This window comes from Pinus tabuliformis, chromosome 7 (assembly GCF_031772625.1).
Source record: "Pinus tabuliformis cultivar Carrire ecotype Pingquan chromosome 7, CPIR1, whole genome shotgun sequence".
Lineage (NCBI taxonomy): Eukaryota > Viridiplantae > Streptophyta > Pinopsida > Pinales > Pinaceae > Pinus > Pinus tabuliformis.
In genome coordinates, this window is record NC_142293.1 from 1,640,848,779 (window position 1) to 1,640,863,111 (window position 14,333).

General features: G+C 39.3%; 1 protein-coding gene across 3 annotated transcripts in view; it reads right to left on the minus strand.

Moving 5' to 3' along the window:
- LOC149254654 (phospholipase D delta-like) overlaps positions 1–14,333 on the minus strand; it is a 233,237-nt gene that overhangs the window by 150,405 nt on the left and 68,499 nt on the right. For 2 of the 3 annotated variants that reach the window (XM_089460205.1, XM_089460203.1), the window contains exons 3-6: positions 11,356–11,550; positions 10,602–10,889; positions 10,405–10,473; positions 10,086–10,236 (exon numbers count right to left, since the gene is read on the minus strand). In XM_089460205.1, coding sequence (XP_089316331.1) covers positions 10,086–10,236; positions 10,405–10,473; positions 10,602–10,889; positions 11,356–11,550 — 703 coding nt within the window. The remainder of the gene's footprint in view (positions 1–10,085; positions 10,237–10,404; positions 10,474–10,601; positions 10,890–11,355; positions 11,551–14,333) is intronic. The other variant, XM_089460204.1, reaches the window with a different exon arrangement.

The following is a 14,333-nucleotide window of genomic DNA, read 5'->3' on the forward strand; positions in this document are numbered from 1 at the left end:
AGTTGATCTTTCAAGGTGATGATTTCATTCAAATTGTTGATTTCATACATGTCGACTATCTTGTCATACATGTCTTTAGACTTTCTTAAATTCCCAACATATGCAAGTAAATGATCTTGTAAACCATCAACTATAATTTGCTTTGCTTTGGACTCACCTTTCTTGTACCTATTTTTGAGGGAAGCGGAAGCATTTTTTGGAGGCTCAGGCATCCTTCCTTGAATGTATTCCAGCACATCATTGTTTTCAGCTATGATCTCCAACCTAACTTTCCATGTAGCAAAGTTTGATGCATCACCCAACTTTTCATGCTTCTTGAAGGTAGAGGAAGACATCTTGACTTTGACTAGACAATCTTCTTTCCAATAATGATGGCTTCAATGCTTGTCTTCTTTTGGGCTTGTCTTTCACCTTGGCTCTGATACCATGTTAATTTTTCAGATTGTTCTATGTTGTATCAATTACTTTAGCCCAATTCACTTCTTCATTTAACAATGCATCCAATTATTAGCAATGTAACCAATCATAAATTGTAACTGAAGATAGAACAATATATGCAATGACAAAGAAGACAACAACACAACCATAAGAGACAACAACACAACCATAAGAGACAACAGATTGGTCCAAGACCAAGGAAAAACCCCACAAGGGGGAAAACCCTTTCAAATCTTCTTCTTTATTAGATCGTCATAAAAAGTTTTCAGCAGAGAGTACATTGAGCCCAATACATACATTTGCAGCAGAGATTTACAAAACAGAAGCAGACTGCAGAACTACAGAGCAGCAGAGAGAAACCCTTTATCCATCAAACTACTAAAGCCAACTGAAGGCAACTGTCAAACCCTAGATCAAAACCCTGGACGCTCCTAGTAAGGCAGACTGCGAGCGACTAAAACTTCCTGGACGCTCCCTTAGCTACTATGTGCAAGCATCTGTAACTGACCTGGAAGCTCCCAGGAAGACTGTATGTGTGCGTCTGGGGACAAACACACACAGAACTGCTCCAAACCCCCAAATGCTCCCTTCCAGCTACTATGCAAGCAACTAGGACTGCCAACACACCCTGGACCACTCTATGCGTGCGTTCAGGGACCAACACTATCTGATCTGCTTTAGAAACCCTGGATGCTCCCTTCAGGCCTCTGTGCGAGCGTCTGAGACTTCTTGGACGCTCCCTTAGCCTCTATGTGTATGCGTCCGTGGATGAAAATGCTCAGTTATGTGTGTGCGACCGAGAAACAAAAACCCTAGATCCGTGCGAGCTTCACCCCTGTAATTTCAAACCCTTGAGCAAACTTCGTCTGTCAAACCTATGCGAACCAAGACAATAGAAAAGAGTAGAAGATGGCTATACCAATGTGTGTAAATGAGCTTGAGGTTTCTTCTATTTATAGGCTTCCATGAGTGTCCACTTGGTGTTGAGGCCGACCTATCCAATTTTACATGTGCTTAGGACCGACCTATTCCATTATAAATTAGTGGATAAAATAAATTCAAAAACCAACTTCCACTTGTCTAAATAGGATGATCATTAGGTTGATTTTGGTCCTCTCGGAAAGAGGAATTTAATGAAATCATCATCCCGGTCATCTGAGTTGTCCAAGGTGGAATTTGACCCTAGTTGCAAAAATTATCAAATGGCATACCTGAATGAAAGGAAGATCATGAAGGGACTTGTAAGGGATGTGCTCTAAGCAAAAATGTGAAGAAGCCATTTGCAAGAAGTGATACTAGATCTAACAGATGTATGTGGACCTATGCCATTGAAATCTCTCGGTGGGCATTAATATTATGTGATCTTCATTGATGATTTCTGAAGAAAAACTTGGTTATACCTTGTTGACTTTAGATAACAATGGTATGTTCTATGCTTTAGCACAATTTACTTCAGTGTTCCTTATCAACCCAATGACAATTTCCAATTATCTTCAGTAGCAATCACATTAACTTATACACATTGACAGTAAATGCAGATAGAACATAAAAACATATGCAGAGGACATGTGAGTACAAGAGGACACAAGATATGGCGGTGCCAGGCATAAACCCCAATGTGAGGAAACCCTTTGATCAAATCTGCTTATTATTCTTCAATAGTTCAGCACAGAGAGAGTACAAATATCAAATTTACTTGCCAAAAACAGCCCTGACAAAATCAGCAGTCAACTGCAACCCTAATTAGAAAGTCAACGTCGGTCAAATCAACACCAAAATGTCCTCCAAGCAGCACGGTCAACAACAGTCCAATTTGGCCTTCCAGGATAGTCAAAGTCAGCCCAAAACTAGCTCAGTCAACAAAGTCAAAGTCAGTTGTAATTCTGTGGTCAAACCAGAAATTCAACGCAACAGTCAACTCAGTCAAACAGTCCCCAATCACCTCGAAATTTGTGCCAAAGAATGCAGCCTACAAAAATCGAAATTTTTCCCACAAAACAGAAGTCAACGCTGGTCAAATACTCCAAGTCAATGCATGCCCTAATCCCTGAAATTTTCGGCCTCCAAAACCAGTCCAGAAATCTGCCCTCTTCCACACGTGCAAAGTAGAGAGCCTCCAAGTTGTACGAACCAATCAAGAGAGGAGAGAGAATAAGATGTGATGAGATGAGTGATGTCCAAATGAGAGAAGGGTCACTTCTAATTATACACTTTGTTGAGGGTGAGGAGACACATCCATTGGGCTTCTTAAGCCTACATTTGACTGAGACCGACCTTGACAATTTATCCATGAGAAAGAATAAATTCAAAATTCTATTTCTGCTTGTCAGAATGAGATGATCTTTATATCAAAATTGTACCTCTCGAAAAGAGGAATCCAATGCAATAATCATCTCCATCATGCGAGTTGTCCTAAGGTGGAATTTGGCACTAGTTGCCAATTTTAACACTCCTCAACTAGGGAGAATTCCACCTGCCAATCCATATGTCATCATCATGCCATCCTGTCATCATGTACCATCTCTGTCATCATTGCTCTGCTCTGTTGAACCATGAAGTAATAATGAAGAAGAAGTGATCGAGAGTGAGTCACAAGATCATACCACTCTCCATTGACAAAAGTCAATCCTTAATCCCAGATCAAGTTGTTGAACACCATGCATCATATTCATAGGGAGTACGGTAATAAATGATGCGTCCATCGGTAGTGCTATGGTCCCTAACCATATTTTCCCAACTCATTGGCCAGATGAGAGGTACTTCCCATGAGTCTCGAACTCCATGGGTAGGATGTGTGTTGGGGCATCGACAAGAGAAGGTGAACCACTCATCTTGCTCATATGTCATAGGAGAAGGTGAACCACTCATCCTATGCATATGTCAATCATAGGGGAAGGTGAACCACTCACCGTACATACATGTGTCCGCAATCGTAAGGGAAGGTGAACCACTCACCCTACACACATGTCAACCATCATGGGGTATCACAGGGGAAGGTGAACCACTCACCCTGTATCTAGCGCACCACTAGGGGAAGGTGAACCACTCACCCTATGGTCGCTCATAGCTCCAAAAAGTACCCCAAGCCCCAAGGAGCTCTCAAAGCTAGTCAATTTGAAGGAGGTTCAATGATCTTTCCCTGCACATAATCCATAACATCCTGCTCTTCCAAAGTCAAATCAAGAGACATCTTCCATGCATGATAATCAGAGTTATCATTGAGCTTGTCATCAGGCTTGAAGTAAGATGCGGAGGCCATTGACTCTTGTCCTTGTCCAACAAATCTCAGTGATTGCTCTTCTCAGTGCTTGCTCTTTTTCACTCTTGCTTGGGCTTTGTCTTCACCTCAACTCTGATACATTTTAATTTTAGATAACAATGGTATGTTCTATGCTTAAGAGCAATTTACTTCAATTTTTCTTATTAGCCCAATATCAATTTCCAGATTAGCAATCACATTAACATGACAGTAAATGCAGATAGAACATAAATAAAAACAATAGAAGACGAGGACACAAGATGTGGCGCGTGCCAGGGACAAACCCCAATGTGGGGAAATTTTTTAATCAATTCTTCTTAATATTCTTCAAAAGTTCAACAGAGAGAGAGAGTACAGTATACAAAATTCACTTGCCCAATCAGAGTCAAATCTGTCCAGTCAAACTGCAGTCAACAGGATGCCTTAACCAGAAAGTCAACGCTGGTCAAATCAGCAGAATTACACCTTCAAATCAGCTTGGTCAAACCCAGTCAAATCGACCTCCAACAGCGGTCCAAATCAGCCCAAACAGTCTCGAAAATATCAATCAAAATCGGTTAATGCAGAGTCAAACCTGCTATCAACGTTGGTCAAATAGCTCAGATTGCCTCAATTTGTGTGCCCAGAAATGTGCCCTGCCCAAATAGAATTAATCCCACAAAAATCGCAGTCAACAAGGTCATCGCTAGTCAAACTTCCTGCAACTTGGTCAACGCTGGATACAGAAAATCGCAGTCAAACTTCGCACGTGTGGAGGAGAAGAAGGCTACCATGAAATTGTACAAGCCAATCAGATGAGGAGAGAGAGATATGTGTGAGAATGAATGATGTCCAAATGAGGTAGATGCTCCTTCTATTTATATGCAACGTTGAGGGTGAAGAGACATGTCTTTTGGGCTTCTGAGCCTACATTAGATTGTTGGTTGACCTTGACAATTTGTCCATAGAAGAAATAAATTCATAATTCCATTTATACATGTCAGAATGAGATGATCTTTAGATCAATCCTACACCTCTCAGAAATAGGAATCCAATAAAAATATCAGTTGCATCATATGATCTAATCCAAGGTGGAGTTTGGCCCTAGTTGCCAAATTTAACGCAAGTCCTTGTCCAACAGCTTCCCTTAGTGATTGCTTTCCCTCACTCTTGCTTGGGCTTTGTCTTCACCTGATCTCTGATACCATGTTAATTTTAGATAACAATGTTATGTTCTATGCTTTAGCACAATTTACTTCAATGATCTTTATCAGCCCAATGACAACTTCCAATTATTTTAAATAGCAATCACATTATCTTAAACACATTGATAGTAAATGCAAATAGAACATAAAAACATGTGGAGAAGACAAGCCAAGACAAGAGGACACAAGATGTGGCAGATGCCAGGGAAAATCCCCAATGTGGGGAAACCCTTTGATCAAATCTTCTTATTATTCTTCAATAGTTCAGCAGAGAAAGAGAGTACAAATATCAAATTAACTTGCCCAAAACAGTCCTGTCAAAATCAGCAGTCAACTGCAACCCTAACCAGAAAGTCAACGTTGGTCAAAGCAGCACCAAAATGTCCTCCAAGCAGCTTGGTCAACAGCAGATTAATTCGGCCTTCCAAGAGAGTCAAAGTCAGCCCAAAACAGTTCGGTCAAACCAGTCAAAGGAGAGAGAAAACACAGTTGTAATTTATGCGGTCAAATCTGAAGTCAACCCTGGTCAAACTGTCCTAATCACCTTGATTTTAGTGCCAATGAGTGCAGCCTCCAAAAATCAAAATATTGCCCTCAAGATCGAAGTCAACCGAGGTCAAACAGCAAGGGTCAACGCTGGTCAACGTTGCCCTATACCCCTGCATGGGCGACCAAGTACACCTTCAACACATGTTGCCTCATTTGCTCGTCTGTGATGTGCAGGTGACAGGTTTATAGTCCTAGAGGATTGTTGGTGTTCTCATAACCTCCCTATTCGAGTACATGGTTCGCGCACTCTAGTGAGAGCTCATGCCCCAGTCGGAGCTAGATGTTACCCACCACTAGTGGCTGACCCCATAGGAGAAATTTTCTCCTAGATTTGTCTTCAGTCGGCAACCCCTTGAAAACCACCTAATAGCTCTTATGTGCTACTTTTCTCCACCACCTAAGCCAAGCATTGTGTACCCTCGCTCATCTGTCATGATCGTATGTTTGAAGGTGGACCATCCAACCCCAAAGGTATGATTTTTCATTATGTAATTGGGTGTTTATGCCTGCTTTTCTTGAGCACATTTGGGCATGGATTATTGGGCGACTTAGAAGAGTGAAGAGTTTGGGTTATGCTCTTGTTTCTTACCTCATCCTGGGGAGTTTATCCTGTATCCTAGTCTCGTGGGATCTCCTTTATTGGCTATTACCTTTAGGAGTGGCACTACATGGGAACCGATTTTGGTTGCGTGGTCCCGCTTCCTGATACCATATATCTCACTCCCCTCCCCTCATTATAAGCCCTTTTCACATTTTCCCCATCTAGTTCCACATTTTCCCATTGTGTCCACAAGGTGTTAGCTTCCCCTTCCCCTTGCCCACACCTTGGGTCAGGGCGGGAACGATGTCCCAGAGGTTGATGGAGCTAAAAATAAAGATAAAATCATAATATGGCCACATACAACACGAAATGTACCACAAAATGCAAAAGATGGTCAAGGCAATAGAATTTACCAGGTGGGCAAAATCCAAACATGAGTTCTACCCCCTATCTCATTATGGACATCACCCTGGTTCCTAGGGGCCCTATGAGTGCCCCTTGCATCATTAAGGAACCCATTTATGTCCCAACCCTTGGTGAGCAATGAACTACCCTACCTTAAGGGGGGCAATCATTGTTATATCTTACACATCATGCTCTCATCCCTTTGAGCCCCGAGCAGTAAAATGAAGAAAAATCAATAAAAGGCAAAAGGCAAATGAAGAAGGGTGGAAAAACAAAGGTCGGGGTAACTCATGTACCACGATTGCTCCCTCCTTACATTCATACACCCAAAGTGTGGGCCTCCTTCATCATAGCTACCCTTGTACCATGGCATGTGGCTTGGAGCCTTCCCTTTGTCCCCACTCCATTCCATCATCATTTCACATGACACTTGCCACTTGATGGGTGTACCTTGGACCCATCATTCCCTTAGAGGTTGAAACCACCTAATAGGGTCCTTCACTAACCCCTCTTGCCAAGGAAGGTAACGCCAGGAATGTCTAAAGCCCCAAATTTGGAAGGGAAACCAACTATAAAGTGTCCACTTCTTCTTTTGAGTAACAAGCTTATTTACTCAATTGCACTAATGAATCATTGTATTGGAAGGTGAGGAGACACATTAGATCTTATACAAGATTACAGGTGGGTTTTCATCTTGGACTTGGCCTCCTTATACGGGATCCAAGCCCTCCAAAGGATCACAATGGCATTTGTAGGGTGAGTGTTGAGAGCCATGGGCCTCCATCCATGCAGAGCATCAATTGCCACACCATAGGCTTCTTCAACACCACCATTTGCTTGTTCATGCCCAAGTTATTCATAGAAGATGATGCACTAGGACCACGTTGCCCAATCAGATACACATTGCACCCAACACTTGGTAGTGGATCTAGGGCCCAAAGGAGGTTATGTCTTTCCTAGGGAGACATGGGAGGGCAGGTGTCATCTTCTAGCTCTCATTGATGCGGCATTGACTTGATTTTGAGTCACCAAGAGACCCATGAGACCATTGCTTGTGCCCTAGAGCCACTTGGGAGCACCACATGATGTTTTGCTTAGAGATCAAGGGGCCACCCCCTTTGACCATCATTCGTGGAGGCCTCTTCTTCATCATGGCACTTGAGGACTTAACTAGGCCCTCCAAACGGCCCTTTGCACCATTATTTTATCATTTTGGCTTCATTTGGATGGCTTATCTTACACATTTGAGCTATTTGGTGGGCTTGTCACCAAAGTTATTGTTATTTTGCACATTAAAGTAAATTTAGGGGCATCTTAGGCTAAATCGAACTTGTAGAGGCTCATATAAATAAAGTGAGACCTCATTTGTACTATGGATCATCATCACTTCTTGGATTAGCTCTCTTGGAAGAATTTCGCACTTTTCTCTTGGTTGTCTATTGGAGATCTCTTGATGCATTTTGATAATTTTGGCGATGAAATTTTGTTCTCTCTTGGATCCATCTTCTTGATCTTGGATTGGATATATCTATTGTTATCTTGTAAGTAATCTTGTTGAAGATTTTTACATAAAAACTGTCTAATGTGTGGAAATTTTGTAACTAGCTTTCCTTTTGTACCCTAATTATTGATTATCATTATAAATGATTGTTAGATTGGAAATTTGTGCATGTTACTCATTGATAACCATTAGATGAATGTTCTTAGCGGAGTAAAACATGTTTTTCATTCCATAAAAGTCCATTGATTTTGGGTGGGTAAATGTTAAAGAGTGCTTGCTAGGGTATCACTTTTAGCCTCCTTGAAGACAATTTCGGCTAAATTTTGAATCACCTACACTCCATAGCCCAAGTATAAGGCACTGATCCAAGTAAAATTGGTTATCACCCCTTTTTTCCTTCTCTTTTTCTCCTCCAAAATTTTCGGCCTCCAAACCTAGACAACCTTGCTAGGGCTTGCTGCGAATTCCTTTAGGGGAGCAAATTTTTCAATTACACTTGGATAAAGTACTACGTTGGTGTCTTCTCTAGGAATCCTCAAGGTTTCATGAAATTCCCACAATTCATTTTTGTGAAATCTCGAGCTCTAGCTCCAACTTTGAAATCTATCTTGAACGTTTAGGTGTGGTGGTCCTCTTCAAGATTTTGCACATAGTATTCAATGGAATAAATCATTCAAACCCTCTCTTATCCCACCTTGACCTAGAGAGAACTTTGGAGAATCTTATCCCACGATTATACAAAAACCCTAGGTCTCGTGTGGTCCCACTCTAGGCCCTTCTCAAGAATAGTGAAACCCTATATAAAGACATATAATCATCTTACAAAGCTTCTTGAGAGGTCCTTATCATCTTTGGAGCCTTGACCTTAGGTCTCCTTGTCATCTTTGGATATCATTAACCCTAAGTCTAGGACTCCTCATATGTCTTTCTTGGAAAGCCTTTTCCTTCTCTTGAAGCGTTAAGCCTTTATCTGAACCTCTCCTTTGAATGGGCCTTGGAAATCACATCATACCTAGTCATTGATTCTATCATTAATAGTGATTTCCCTCATACCGGGACTCCTCCCATTGGTGAAAGTCCATAAAGAGCAGGGGACACTGACTGAGGTGACAGTGGGTCTTTGTCCCATTGTTGTCATTTGGTCTAGTAGTTGTCCCTTAAGTACCCCTCATAGGACCCCTGCTAGATTGTGTGGCAACAGGACCAACTCTAAAAATTTTATCTATGTCCTCTATTTGCTCAAACATAAATGAGTAGAATTCCTTTCCATGATAAAAAATATCGGCTGCCCCATGAAAGAGAAGAACCCATTAAATCTTGATCCAGGCTCTAAAAATGTCGGCTGCCCCATGAAAGAGAAGAACCCATTAAATCTCGATCCAAGCTTAAAGAGCTTTCGTCCTTGTTCAAGCCCCATTGAACTTATATATTAAAGCATATCTAGAGAAGCATGGTACTTTACTTACCTGCCATCATGAATTCACCACCAAGTGACAAGAAGCCTCCATCCTTCCCAGATCTTTAGAAGCCAATCCATTTCAAGTTGGCTTAGCTTCCTGGTCACTCATTGAATTGCACTAATTGTTTATATTTTATAGTCTGAAGTGGCATGTATATCTACCTTTCAACCATTCACACTGTTTCTATACATCACAATCATATTCCCACTTCTATCAAATTTCTCATACCATTATAATCACTAATTGACAACAACTTCTCACAATTTTTAACAACTGGCACAGATCCATCTTAACCCTGGATCTATTGTGCACCAAGAGGATAATAAAAACTCAAGGTGCAAACCTCAATCTTGTTGCAACCTCTGATATTAATTAATAAATATTGGGGTTCACATCTCTCGTTTTTTGTCCCTCTCAACATGTAAAAGATCCAAGTTTAAGGTGGATGTATGCTAGATTATAGTTGTTTGAATATTGGCAAGATAAATAATGCATTGGCTTTTCTTTACATTATGATAAGTAAACAAATAAGATGCCGACTCATTTTTTCCATTTTATTTTATTAGTGAGCCCACTCTTGCACAAACACACAAATATGACCTACCCCACACTTGACTGTAGAGAACCTCACTTCTCTTAATGCAATTATGACTGTAGAAGGGTACCCTCAGCAAAACATTTTATTTTTAAAAATTAGTTAGTGCAAACTCTTTTAGCTAAGCCAAAATCAAGCCAATCAGATCCATACCTGCAGTCTTGTAAGATGACCAGTTGTAAGAAGATCCCAAGAAGTATTGATTTTCAATGTAGACAAAGTGTTGGGCAGATCGGATGGCTTTAATATAAGCTGTATGGATACTTGCGTCTATAACCAGATCTTTTCCACAGATAAGATTCTGCTACAATGTAGGCCAATCAAACCATCTACCATCAGTAAAAACCTTTATCAGTGAAATCATATTATATAAACCATCAAAAGCAAGCAAAGGTTCACAGTTGACCCACAGACAAAAGCTATATTCAAAAGACTGAAGCAACAAGCTTGAAGACCGAGCTCAAAGAATCACCTGACTTTGTGCTTCTGTGACAGATTTTGGAAAACCTTTTACTGATCCAGAATCAATTGAACGGAAAACCTAGTATAATTGAAAACAAACCCTGCCATTAACTATTTCTTCAAAAAAAAAAGCTGCATTACCTCAAAATTTTCCAACTACAAAACTGAAGAAAACACATTTTACATTGAAAATTTATCACCTCCAACCTGCACATGCCAATTGTCTGGATCATCTTCCTCTGAAACCCATAAATGAGGATCACCGCTAGGAACATTCACTGTGGGGCTAAGAATCCATGATATCCGATCCAAATTGATTAGTGCATCATCACGCCAATGAGAAATTACCTTAAAACGTTTACCAATCTCATGCCATGTTGTTGCTTTTTTCCAGCGTTGTTCAAAATTTTTAAGGATATCATATGCAGCAGGACCTTCTATTTTACAGTGCAAATCATGCCAGGGTTCTCTTGGGCCACCAGAATCAACTGTTCCCTGATATTGGCCCAATCAGAGAAAATAAAATGAAACTCACTAGAGAACTACAGTTTGTATCCGAAATGCAAGATAGTTGGATATTCTTTGTGATGAACTGATGCTACTCTACATAAAGTAAATATGTGAATTGCGAAAAATATCAGAAATTGGAACCATGGAAAGCCAGGGGCAATAATAAGACAAGGTTAAATGTAAAGGAGTTAAGCTATCTGAAAAATAACTTGTTTTTCAACAATTACAAAACCAACATAGAAAAGGCCTCTCTTGTTGTAAAGAAAGAACAAGGATTATATATTTAACACATTATGTGATTACAAAAATCAAATAAAGACCACAACATTGCAAATAGTTAGGTATAGGAAAATAAAATAATACAGTTGACTACAATCTGGAGAAGTTTGCATGTGCACAAGTATCATATTTTTACAAAAACCAGAAAATAAAGTGGATTATCCGAGCTTACCATCAAAGTAGGATTGTGATAATCATCTCTATGTACAGTCTTAAGAGTCCTAAACAAAGAATGCTCTGGGGTATCATAACGACCATCACAGAGATCTAGCCCACCTATAAAGGAGGCAAGTCTTCGGTCATTACCAGCAGCTTGGGTATCAACAATAACAAGTTTCTGGTGGTGAGTATATAATGTACCAACAACCTGAAAAGAGAACGCCAATCGCATAAATGACAAGTAAAACAATAACCTGGAGTCACAATAATTTAGCCTCAAAATGAAAAGCGACAAATCCTGAGAAGAGAAAGTTACTACCAGAAACTTTCTATTTTATAGATTAATAACAAAGTAAATACTTAGAAATTAATATGCCACCAGTACATCATTATTTATTCCAAATATATAACCGACCTATGCATATATTACATAAATTTCCAAATGGAAAAATGAAGGAAAGAAACCCCAGAATGTCTTCCTTCCAAGTGGTCGACTTACCCCTAAAGTGGATCAATATTGAAAGCTTTGTAGATGTCTATAACTATCACAACAAGTGTTTGATGTACCTGTTGGCGGTACATTCTAACAAGTCTTTGATGCACCTGTTGGCTGGAATGCACCGCCAACAGCACCAAGAAAGAGAGAACTCCATGAAATTAATACCAAAACCTCCTATTGACCATTCCATGTCAACCACCCTATAGCAGCATACTTTTTTTTCAAAGCACTCCATCATGCTCAAGCAGTCAAGCAGCCAAAGATTATCATTATCTGTCATCAGTTTGTCAAGTCATGTAAACCCAAATTATGCTGCCCCATGGGCCTTTATTGTAAAAATGATTCTAGTATGACTATGAATCCATGTAACACACCTAGGTAAGCTTAGGAATTTTCATCAACGAGTTTCATCTTAGGGAGTTTTTTAACCTCAACTAATTATCTGTGTTTTTAAACAATTGGATAATTAGCGTAGTTTTCTCCCAAATTTACCTCCAAAGCTAGGGTGGGGCTCGATGGTGATGTCTTAAGTGAGTCCTAGTGTATCGAGTCTATGTATAATTATCATACTAAATCATGTTTTGATTCTTGCAGAATTTGGTTAAGTCAATGTCCATTTATTATTTGGATCTAAATTGTAAAATCAAATGTTTGTAAAATTTGAAGGGGGTAGAGTATTCATAATTAGAACCTCTACACCTCAACTTTGTGTTTAGGCACCTTTTGAGGGTTGAAACTATGTTTATCCCCTCAAATTATTTTTATTTTTGGTTTTCTGGCAAAAAACAGCAAAAGAAATTAGCCAGAAAATAGTCAAAAAAATAAGATTGAGAGAAAATAAAATTCTCTCCGATTGGAAAAACAATCTTTTTTGGAGAAGGTGACCTTCCCGAGGAAGATTAAATTTTAAAGACTCATTCTTAAGGAAAAAAAAATCCCTCAAAAATTCGTGGGTCCAAAAGAAATTAATTTTCTGAGGTCCTCCATCAAGGAAAAAATCAATTTCTTAAGAAAAAATGAACTTATGGACCAAGGTGGTTAAGTCAAAAGGGATTTTTTGAGGAAAAAAGTTCAAAATAATAGTTTTTGGACCAAGAAAAAGGGGTTTTATCATGGAATCGAATTTTTCATTATATATTACCATACTAGATCACACAAAAAAATCATGGAATTTTGATTAGGCTAGGGGTCACTTTTTAATTTTTAAAATTTCCCGCAAGATGGAAATAAGAATAAATTTTGTATATGAAATGTAATAAGTGATGTCTACAGAAGTTGTATGGGGTATGTGTGATCAAAATTACACCTCACCCTCAACTTTCTACTATGACACACTTTGAAGGGTTAAAAATGTGTTCTAGACCCTCAAAACCTAGTTTTCCTAAGTTTAGTAGGAAGTCTGGGAATTAATTAAACGAGAAATAAATTAAATGGAGAAAAATAAATAGCTCCACGTGACAAAATGACATGGAAATTATCTCAAGTCAAAGGAATGATTCAAAAAACAAGTGGAGGATGATTTGACACCTTGCATCATAAATACATGGCCCGCTCAAGGAAATCGGATTTTTGGCAATAAATGAAGAAGCTGCTTACTTGGAAAATTCGAATTTGTGGAGTTAATGCACATTTGGGAGGATTTGGAAGAATTTTGGCGGAAATTTTTGTGGGAAATTGTCCCCACATGGGTCCCTACCTTTCTACACTTGTCATTTCATCCTGGAATTCAATTTTGCTTGAGGGATTCTTGATGCCACTTGGGATTCAAATTTTCATGAAGGAGCATTGGGATTGTCACCCATTTGCTTGGGGATTGTGGATCTAATGTGGATCTAAAGTGTATTTAAAGTTGTGTAGACACATCTCTTGGATCAAGCCTCAAGCGTGAGGGGAAATTCTTGGAAGAATCATCCAACTCTTAAGCGATTTCATTGAAAACTCCGCCTTTGTCATCTCCCAAGGCCTCATCTTACAATTTTGTGTTGTAGGGATCCTCGGCCTTTAGCTTGTGTTTCAAAATTTAATTTCATTTAAAATCATTTGTCCCAATTTCTTGTGCTCTTAGTGATTTTATTTTGCTATTGAAGAGCATGTTGAAAATTATGCAAGAATTGGAGTTTTGTTCCAATTCCTTAGTCTAAATTTTGTAGAATATTTGTAGATTATATTTGCTAACATTTCTCTCTCCTTTCCACTAAGCTTGAGTGTTTGTTTTGCAGAGAGAATTCAGATTTATTTATGAACTATGTTCACCCTTTGTGTTGACAAGATTGAGGAAGCTAAAGCTTGAAACACTAACTATTTGTTGTAGGACCCCAAGAGCACTTGTTCTGCATCCTCACCATCGAGTAGGATAATTCATTAGTGCATCTAAGTGAACCAATCTTGTTAGTAAAGGGCAAATTAAGACTTCATATGGGGTTTCTCTTCCAAATTCAAGGTTTTGATCTGATAATAGTACTACCTCCCTTGGTAGGAGTGGCTAATAGACG